The 10,674-nt window shown below is 32.9% G+C and overlaps 1 protein-coding gene and 2 pseudogenes across 1 annotated transcript; 2 read left to right on the top strand and 1 right to left on the bottom strand.

Annotated features, from left to right (window-relative positions):
- Nucleotides 1-222: 222 nt before the first annotated feature.
- Nucleotides 223-5,446, bottom strand: LOC115968405 (probable flavin-containing monooxygenase 1). The gene is made up of 5 exons (XM_031087803.1): nucleotides 4,761-5,446; nucleotides 3,439-3,676; nucleotides 2,867-3,042; nucleotides 1,774-2,132; nucleotides 223-1,050 (listed from the first exon to the last, which is right to left on the bottom strand). The coding sequence occupies exons 1-5, from the start codon at nucleotides 5,196-5,198 to the stop codon at nucleotides 708-710; spliced, it is 1,554 nt and encodes a 517-aa protein (XP_030943663.1). The 5' UTR covers nucleotides 5,199-5,446; the 3' UTR covers nucleotides 223-707.
- Nucleotides 5,447-8,923: 3,477 nt separating this feature from the next.
- Nucleotides 8,924-9,048, top strand: LOC115969680 (annotated as a pseudogene).
- A 36-nt stretch (nucleotides 9,049-9,084) lies between these two features.
- Nucleotides 9,085-9,300, top strand: LOC115969677 (annotated as a pseudogene).
- The last annotated feature ends 1,374 nt before the right edge of the window (nucleotides 9,301-10,674 follow it).

The following is a 10,674-nucleotide window of genomic DNA, read 5'->3' as shown; positions in this document are numbered from 1 at the left end:
GTCATGAATGACAACTGTAGTCATTCATTCATGCACAAAGGTTCTGAATATGAATCATGTAAGTCACAACTGGTTGTCATATGCGACAACTTTTACTTTGTCAATATCCTCTTTTATTGGGAAGCATAATCTAATGGTCCATAAGGCTCAAACAATTCAGCAATGTATGCCATGAACAAGTATGCTCCATATTCTTTGAAGAAAAAACAAAGATGCTCCATATTTAGCAAATATTGTAGCAGCTTTTTTATTATTTCCGTGTTCATTATTCTTACATAATAAGGTCACACAAATGTGGTCATGAATGACAACTGTAGTCATTCATTCATGCACAAAGGTTCTGAATATGAATCATGTAAGTCACAACTGGTTGTCATATGCGACAACTTTTACTTTGTCAATATCCTCTTTTATTGGGAAGCATAATCTAATGGTCCATAAGGCTCAAACAATTCAGCAATGTATGCCATGAACAAGTATGCTCCATATTCTTTGAAGAAAAAACAAAGATGCTCCATATTTAGCAAATATTGTAGCAGCTTTTTTATTATTTCCGTGTTCATTATTCTTACATAATAAGGTCACACAAATGTGGTCATGAATGACAACTGTAGTCATTCATTCATGCACAAAGGTTCTGAATATGAATCATGTAAGTCACAACTGGTTGTCATATGCGACAACTTTTACTTTGTCAATATCCTCTTTTATTGGGAAGCATAATCTAATGGTCCATAAGGCTCAAACAATTCAGCAATGAATCCCTTCTTTCTTTTGGGGTTCCACCCCATGTCTTTGCACAGTTGATCATTGTACCATATATGAAGAGCCCCAATGCATGATCTCCTGTAGTATTGCCCTGAGTATCTCTTCATGTACTCATCCCATTTTGCCACATCTTTTTCCATCTCTTTGATGCTAGGCAATTTGAATGTGCTGTCCAGAAGCTCTGCTAGCCATCTGCATCTCATCTCTGAGGTGTACAAGTTTGAAATACTTTCTGAAAATCCAATTACTGCTAGTTGTGGAATTCTAGGATGAATACATTCCCTGTTGAAGTCAAAATCTAATTTTGTCATTCAAAGTAATATTATTAATAAATTAATCATATTTTCTAAAATGGTGAATTTAAATAAGAGGTTAAGTGCAAACATGGTTTGAGTTTAGAAGCACATGCCTTGGCACTATAATAAACTAGTCCTAGCTAGTACTAGTCCACATTCTAAAAGTTTAAGTTATTATGGAATGATAAATTTAATAATTTAGTTATTATCCTAACACTTTTTCCCCAAAAATAAACTGAAGTTGTTTGTCAACCTAGATGAAATGATAAATAAAAATTCCATCTTTCTTATTTGACAAAATTTACCTCTAATCTGGTTTAGAAAAAAAAATTTCTTTAACAAATTACATAACTATTGGTATAAATATTCACATATAATCTTAGTCATTTGACTTTTTATTTATTTATTTGAATCACATGAGTAATGTGAGTTGTTTGAATAATTTAATGAGTCATGTGATTTAATTCATGTAGATGACTTATGAATTGTTGCTTAATGGGTTGGAGAAAATTAAATTTTATCTTTATATTGCTTATCATATAATATGTTAATTCATACATTTATAGTTATTAAATCTAATGTTATGTTCTTAAAAAAAAAAAATCTAATGTTATGATTCTCGTTTCTCCTTTTTTAATGAAAAGGACAATTTTCCTTAATTTTCTCCTCTCAAAGAAAATTATAACCAAAAAAAAAAAAAAAATCTAACCTGTAGAGGGGAACTGTTGCATCAAGCGAACCAGCAATGTAGTCTTTGAAGGTGGGGGAGACAAAAATGCCTTTGAGTTTTTTGTCACCCTGGAACCCAGTAGCCAATATGACCAAATCTGTCTTTAGGGGTTGTGCCTCACCATTAACCAAAATACCTTCTTTACAAAAGCTGAAGCTCTTACTCTTTTTCAAATTGATGCTTCCCTCTTCAACTTTGTCATAGAATTTTTCTGGTACCGTGGCAATCAAACAAGAATTGATTTCTTTATGGAAACTATGTTTTGGTACCATTCCAAACTTTGCCAGCCTCAGCTTATTTTCTATATGGCTTTCAACAAATTTAGAAAATGCCCATCTCTGTTACATGATCAAAACTTTGTAAGCTTCAACCTTATGATTAAGTGTGTGTTTAGCAAAAATTATTTTTGCCAACTTATTTTACTATTCAGCTTATTTTTGCTACTATTCATGAGCCTTATTGCACTTTTTAGTACTATTCATGAGTCTTACTGTACTATTTTAACTAACTTTTATTTTTATTTATAGTATTTTCAGCAAAAAGTTTTCAGTTTCAGCAAAATAAGCGGATTCCAAACAGAAAAAAGAAAAAAAGGAAAAAGAAAATAGTGGAGGGAGGGGGTTAATGCAAAGAGTCCCCCTCATGAGTCATTGTCTAACGCTGTGCTACAATTTATTTTTATTGGACAGATAATGATCAAGTAAGCAATGTGTTATATAGGAATCAATTATATTTGCATGCATTATGCTTCACATGATATCAATATGATCATTTTCTGTTAAATAAAAGTGATGGAAATCTACTTAAGGGTCAACTTGTGTTGTTTTAAATCCAACTGCAAAGGGTCCAACAAATAGAGATTACAGGAAATCTAAATGATGACCAAAATCAAATCAAATTGAAGGGTTTGATGTTTTACCATAAGTACTTTGTTTGATGATGATCCATACCATAATGACCAAAATAAAATCAAATTGAAGGGTTTGATGTCCTCCTAGTTTTTTTGATAGTGACCCCATACCTTAAGGACCGCCACCAAAAAGAAAAACTCAAAAAAAGGGAGAAATTTTACCACGGGGAAAAGAAGTGTTGCTAGGAGACTTAGTAGGAAGCCTTCACCAGGTTTGTGAACCAGTAGCTCGGAGAAGCGACTAAAGTATAAATAAGTAAGAGGCACGCCCCATGGAAGGTAATCAGGAACGTTCCAATGTTCCATCTTGTATAATACAGTACATGGATGTTCAGTGCCTGCAAATTTATGGTTAAACCAGTGTAAAAAACCTATCAAATACAATAAATCTAAGCATAGGGATACATAGTAAATAAATTCTGTTCATGAGCATTTTATCATTTACAAAAACTACTCTATTGACTAAAATACACTTCTGGACCTAAAAGTTTGGAGTCATTTTCATTTTGGTCATTTATGTTTTAAAATTTTCATTTTAGTCTTTCATATTTGATTAAGTTTTCGTTTTCTCCAATATGAAAAAAGAATCATACATGAAGAGTTAAAGTGAAAATTTTGAAAAGTAAAATGTCAAAATGAAAACAATTTCAAACATCAAAAGTTAAAAGTGTACTTTGGTCTACAAGATATTATTTATATAAATATAAAATGTAAGTGAAATTTGTGTTTCTTACCATTGGCCACTGAGCATTCCATAGCAATGTCCAAGGCATATTTTTGGAATCCTACAACAGTGACTTGCTTCCCTTTAACAAAGTCAGCAGCATTTTTGTAGTCCATGGCAGCGTAATCCATGGAGTGCATCACCTTTCCATGAAATACTTCTGGGCCTTGGTTTGGAGGGAATTCAGGAATATTTGGAAAGTCACTGAATCGCCCAATGCAGAGGATCACAAAGTCCACTAAGTGTACCTGCATTTCCATTCACATAAGAAGGAATAAGATCAAGATTCTAAAAAAATATTATTTTCACTACTATTCTACAGTACATGGATTCCCTTACAGTGATTTCGTGAAAATCCTAATGTAAAAGATAAATTCTTTAAGTTAAGCAATCCAAACTAAATTAGCTAAAAATCAGATAAAATTTAAGAATTGGCACAATCCCCCATTCCACCTATTCCTAACCTATGAAATACGGGTGCGTTTCCGGATTCGGGTGTGGGTGCGGATGTGGGTGCGGGACTCGATAATTTTTGAAAAAATAAGGTGTGGATGCAGCAATTAAAAATATTTTTATTTCTATTTTCTGTATATTTTGAAGGCAAAAATATATTTTTATTTTGGGAAAGCATGCAAACAACATCCTTTGAAAGCATGCCAAACAACATTTTGGGAAAGCATGCAAACAACAAATGATCACAAATATATTTCACTGCTGGGAAAGCATGCAAACAACATCATTTTCTATATATTTTCTATATGTTATCCTTTTCATTTCAAATATATTTTCAAAGACAAGAAACACAAAACAAAAAAGAAAACACAAAAGAAGCAATAAATATTCAGAATAAAATTGAGGAAGGATAGATTTAGGATGTTTGGGCCTCATTCAAAGCTGATTTCAGCTGTTCCGGCATGATTCAAGTCTAATTTCAACTGTTTCAGTCAGTTTCGGCTACCGGCCAATACGACTCAATTTTGGTTGAATTTGCCTAGTTTGGCTCAAATTAGAGAAGATTGAAGCCAAGTCAGCGCAAATTGGAGCTGAGTCAGCGCAAAATAAAAAAAAAAAAAAAAAAAAAAAAAAAAAAAAAAAAAAAAAAAAAAAACCTCAGACATGGCACCAATGCACGGGTAGTTGCGTTGGTGGCTGCACCCCTGCATCAGGCCATGTCAGACTCCGGTGCGGCACCCTCCTAGCTGTGTCGGTGCTTCCTAGGTCCTAACCCAGAGCAAATAAACTTCATATATATCAAGTGCACAAAAAATCATGACAAGAAAAAGAACAATTCGAATAGGTTGTGTGTGTTTGCATATTATACAACATACATACCTCAGTTGAAAAGCTTTGAGCATCCTCTACCATAACCTTCCATTTCCCTTTAGAGCGAAAAGGGTCACCAATACCACCCCACATACTCCAAGATTGCATCTCTTCCTCAGATGGGCCTTCATACTCGATGCTCAGAACTTTGGTATTAAATTTGATGTGCCTAAGCAAGTCAAAATGGTTAGCATAGGATTGAATATAATCAAAGACTTGGTGTTGGTTAGGAAAGTCTTCTTCCACTGTAGAAGGCCATGGAAAATCTGAGAACTGATATACTGGTTTTGGAGTTTGGAGCTTAGTGGTCTCTACGGTTTTGGTCCACACTCCTCCGATGCTGCTTTTGGCTTCAAAAACGATTGGATGAAAACCCTTTGACAAAGTGTACTTGCAAGCCAAAAGGCCACTGATACCTGCTCCAATTATTGCCACCTGCCTCTCCATTGCTTTGTGTTTTGAGTATCAAACTTAATTTGTATGATTCTGCCTTTATAGATAAATTGAGACTGTACTGTCAAAACACTCAAAACTAGATTAACTGAGACTGTCAATTCTAAGCTAGATCCTCTTTCTCTCTCTGGTGAATACTGAATTGTATGGTTTATCTATTCTTGATCTTGCTAGTACTAACCGTGGAACATGGCAGACAATGAAAGATAGGTGCAAATTGTCCTGGTCGGCTGCTCATAGGATAGCGAAAGTTCAATTACCATTTAATATTTGCATAGAATAGCGAAAGTTCAATTATTAATTTAGTGATTTAAACATATATATACATTAGATTAGAGGTGTTCTTAAGAAAAGAGAGGAACCACTTGAGAGGATTTGAAAGGTTATTTTAAACTTTCAGAAGTTTAAACCTTTAAATTTGAATAATTTATATTGTCAATTCAAAATAAATATATTAATAAACAGATCAAGTCAAGGGTGTTACTTTTTTAATAGTGATACTTTTTTATTGGAAACACTCATATTGTTTGTCTGTAAAGTATAACTGGTAGGGTGCAAAGTAGGGTTAACTTGCCCTTACTTATAGTGTGGCTGTGAAATGTGGTGAGATATATATATATATATATATATATATTTTTTTTTATATATTGAGAGAATAATAAAACAATAAATATTATTTATAATATATATATAACATGGCCATATATATATATATATATATATATGTATATATATGTATATAACATAGTTTCTCGCAATTTTGGGTCACTAAAGGAAAAATTCTTGAATTAGGTGGGAAAACCTGCTCTATCCAAAGTTGAGTGTTATTTCAGTCAAAGATGTGAAATACTAGCATTTCTTACCTACCATGTTTAGTACACATAAATATAATAATAATTTATATAAAATCGAAGGCATCTAACTTTTGGTTGATCTTATGATACATTGTCATGTTAGATTTTGAGGTCCTACAAATTTATACGTTAATATTTTAAGATATTTTTATTAAATTCAATTACATATTTGAACTCCCAATTAGAATCTTGACTCAATGTATTTTCTTTAAATAATACTCCATTTGTCCCAAATTTTTAGACCCTTGTGCTGTTCACCGGAGTCATGAAACCCTCTATTGAGCCCTTCTAACGGTGAGCGTGGGTTTCTAGTGCCGAGTTGAAATGGTCACCTAGCTCCTATATATTAGAGAAGTGACTAATGGATAAAAAATTCTAAGAATATAACATTCCAACAAAATCTAAGATTATGCAAATCGATCAAAACCTAAAGCAATTAATCTGTACATTAGTATGGCTTGTACAAAATGGGATTGTTGAAATTATATCCATTTTCTTATATCGATTTTGACACTAATATAACACACCACTGTTTGAGCTTGGATTATCTTCTTCTTCTTCCTTTTTTTTGGTAACATTTTAGCTTATTTGTATATGAATTACTTTTAAAAGCCTCATTTTTTTTTTTCACATGTATAATGTATTTTTATCAATTACCAGAAAATAAGCAAATAAGCATTAATCAAAAACCTAATCCAAATGCATTCATGTAATGATATGTCCCTCACTTATTAAGTGTGAGTTTGAGCTCAGATGTGAAGGAGAAGTGGTATAATATCAGTTAAATAATCAAATTTATTATTTTCTAGCAGCTTAAATTTTTGGAATAATAGATAGTTTATTAGTTACAATCAAATGAATTGAAACTCAACCATTCTAGCTTAATATTGATCATAATATAGTTTATTAGTGTTTTATTCTCTATGTAAAGTTCGGAAAAATTTGGAAGAATTTGGGTTCATAATCTTTAGATCTCTTCACCCCCACTTGTTGCAAGGAAAAAAAAAAGGTAAAGTAACTGTTAAGACAAATGTGATTCACTTGTTAGGAACATATGTCACTATTTTATGTAATTGGCTAATCCTTTGACAAAACGCACTTTACTTGTATTTGGGTAGATATAGGATATGTTTAATATTTCAAGAAACATATTGTTCAAGTCTAGTATTAAAGCCATGAAGATTGGACTAAGAAACTAGTGAAGAAAAGTTGTTCACTAAAGCTAGACAGATAGCTTGACAGCTATTTGACAAATAACTATCTATCGAGGTTTAATGAGGCTCGACAAATACTATCTATCAAGGTATCTATCGAGGTTACGGGAATTCATATTTTCAGATCTGATTTTTGGCCCATGCTTATGTATTTGTGTAGGGTTTCTTTTTTCATAACCTTAGACATATATAAGACTTATTTTAGAGATCGTCACATAAGAGAATACAAGGAGAACATATGTAAAAGGTGACCGATGCCTTATTCTCTCTGAAAGAAGCTATTGCGTCTTTGTGCCTTAGGGTTTTGTAACCAAGTGCTTCTTGATCTTCATTGTTGATGAAGTGAAGAACTTTGTAGCCAACATCTTCTTCAAGTTGTTGTGTTAGTCACGTACTGGGAGCCGTGCATTATTGGTTAGTTACGTACTGGGATCCGTGCAAAAAGGGTGGCGTTCATATATTGAAGAGTTCAGAAGTTCTGAAGCGGTAGAAGCTTTCTGCTGTAAGTTCATCTACAGGGATTGTAGAGTTTAAGGATAAATGTTTTGTACTAGATCTGAAATTTCTCTTTACTATAGTGGATTGCTTTTCGGGAAGGTTTCCCCTTATTTTTTAAAAAAATTTTTTTTGTGCTGTAAAACTAGTTTGTTTAATTGGTTTTCCTAAGTCATCATATCTTGTCTTATTTATTTTTTTTGCCGCATAATTTTGATATGATATTAATGTTTGTTTGTTTTAACAAGTTTTATTCATAATATATCTAATTAACAATTTGGGTTTAAAACTTATTAATTCTATTAACCGGGATCTAAATTTCCCCACAGTACCCAAATGAGGTAGTTCCTTTTTTGTAAGAGGTCCCAAAATTAAGTTGATGTAATTTCAAGTGAAAATAAAGCATGTCCTTAAACTCTATAAATTTGGCTGCAAATTGGTAAGATTGAATCTTTAGAAATAATGGATTGAAAAGTCAATAATAATCATGATATTACATCATTATACTTTTTGTTTAGAGTTGGTGGCTTGAGTGGTGTATCTTTTTTTCTTGGCTTAAAGTGTAGTGTATCTATTTGAAAATTGGATAAGGTGATTCTTGGCTTTTTTTATTTCATTGATGGAGATTTGCCAACTAATTCTCTTCATATTTAATGTGAAAGGTTGGCACCGACCACTTTATCTAAGTGATATTTTTATACAAAAGTTTTTTTATTTATTTAATGCCATATTCATTTTTGGGTCATGCTAACGAGTACCCTAGTGAATAATCAATTTTAAGAAAGTTTTAATACCACTTTTATAGAAAATGAAAAAAAACTGTCAGAATATTAATTATTTTTTTTTCATTTCCCGTAAAAATTTTCTTTAAATGAATTATTAACGAATGTCTTAAGAGCATTCATTAGCATTTTCTTTCATTTTTTTACTATAGAAACGTGCAGATCGGCATGTATTTGCCAGAGTTTTATTGAGAAGCCAACCTATAAGGTCTAGGAAGATGCATAGAGATTTTATTTTATTTTTTTATTTTATGAATAACAATAATTGATTAACTTATTCTGTATAAAAAATACTTGAACGAGCTGTCCTCCGGAATCTCTGGCAAGTTGACGTTTACTTCCTTATTTTCTATTCTTATATTTTATTACTTTTTATCTTTGCGCTTGGGGCAATGACGCAGCTAGTGAGGTTCTAACCGAGGTGCGTCTATTGCTGGTTGAAAACTATTTACAAACCCCACCCAGGCCTTTGAGGAATCTCTGGCAAGTTGACATTTACTTGCTTATTTTCTATTCTTATATTTTATTACTTTTTATCTTTGCGCTTGGGGCAATGACGCAGCTAGTGTGGTTCTAACCGAGGCACGTCTATTACTGGTTGAAAACTATTTCCAAACCCCCTCTTAGGCCTGGGTTTACTGGTTGAAAACTATTTCCAAACCCCCTCTTAGGCCTGGGTCAAGCCCAGGCCTTTAAGAATTTCACCCAGGCCTTTAAGAATTTCTGGAAGGGCTCCCAATTGGGTAAAGCCCTACAAAAAAAAAAAAAAAAAAAAATTTATTACTTTCGCTGGGCCATAGTAAGGAGCTAAAGAAAGGCAAAAATGGCCAAATACCACCCTTTTCTAAATTTTTTAGCAAAAAAACACTGTTTCGAAACTAAATGGGGATCTATCACTTTTTATAATATTTGAGTTCACTAAACTCGAGTTCCCTATTTTCTATTCCACCATGGCATGGCTGACATGGCATTTGGGTATTTGAAATTACCACTTAGTACTCGAGTTTCCTGGGCTCGAGTACCGTTTAGTAGTGTACCCGAGTCCACTAAACTCAGGTATCAATCTGTATTGGCTCCAATTCGTTGAGTGCAAAATGCCCATTGATACTCGTGTCCATGACACTCGAGTACTATGTTAGCAGTACCTGAGTCCATTAAACTCAGGTATTGTATTGGCCCTAGGAGAGAATATGCCCGTTGATACTCGAGTCCACGAAACTCGAGTACTGTGTTAGCAATACCCGAGTGCATCAAACTTAGGTATCAATCTATATTGGCCTCAGGAATCATGCCCATTGATACTTGAGTCCATGAAACTCGAGTACTGTGTTAGCAGTATCCGAGTGCATTAAACTCGAGTATCAATCTGTACCCCAATTTTTGGAGTGAAATCATGCACTCTTTATGTCCAAATTACGTCCATTTGCATGAAGTTCTCGCTTATTGCTGTACTCTTAAAATCTTTATGTCCATTTATTTTTTTGTGAACGTTTTTTTTTTTTTTTTTTTTTTTTTTTTTTTTGATAAGTTGATTTTGGTGAATGAAGCCAGAACTTCATGCAAATGGGTTGAATCTGCTTGATGGACAAGAGTCATAAGACACTGCCAAAACCCATTAAACAACATTAAAGGTCTCCTCAAGAAACAATCAAAGTGACCACCATTTTAAACAATTGCAGATTTGCAACAAACAATTTCAAAGTTGGTACAACTAACTTCAAATTAATACTAAAGAATATAAAAGTCATTTGTAGCAAAATTCTTTAATCCATCTATTGAACTTGGCATGATACAATTATTTGTGAACAACATTATCAATTTGCAGTCAATTTTAGGGCCTTCTTAGCACCTGTGTTAGACTCTTAATTCTCAGTCACTACTCACTGGTGTTGTGTCTTGAAATATTTAGCAGCCATTGTCCTGAATCCAGCATCCATTTTTCCTTATTTTACAAAACTCAGCTAGTATTTGATAAGTATACAACCTACCAAAATAATCTACGAAAATAATTAATACTGTCCACAGTAATATATTATGTTTTCATTTTTATTTTTCTAAAGAAGCAAATTAAATTCATAGAGAAGAAAATGGCACATAGCTAGTATATGATAAGTGTACAAGAGAA

The sequence above is a fragment of the Quercus lobata genome, chromosome 11 (assembly GCF_001633185.2).
Source record: "Quercus lobata isolate SW786 chromosome 11, ValleyOak3.0 Primary Assembly, whole genome shotgun sequence".
Classification (NCBI taxonomy): Eukaryota; Viridiplantae; Streptophyta; class Magnoliopsida; order Fagales; family Fagaceae; genus Quercus; species Quercus lobata.
Note: the sequence above shows the minus strand (reverse complement) of the source record. Positions and strands in the feature narration are given on the sequence as shown.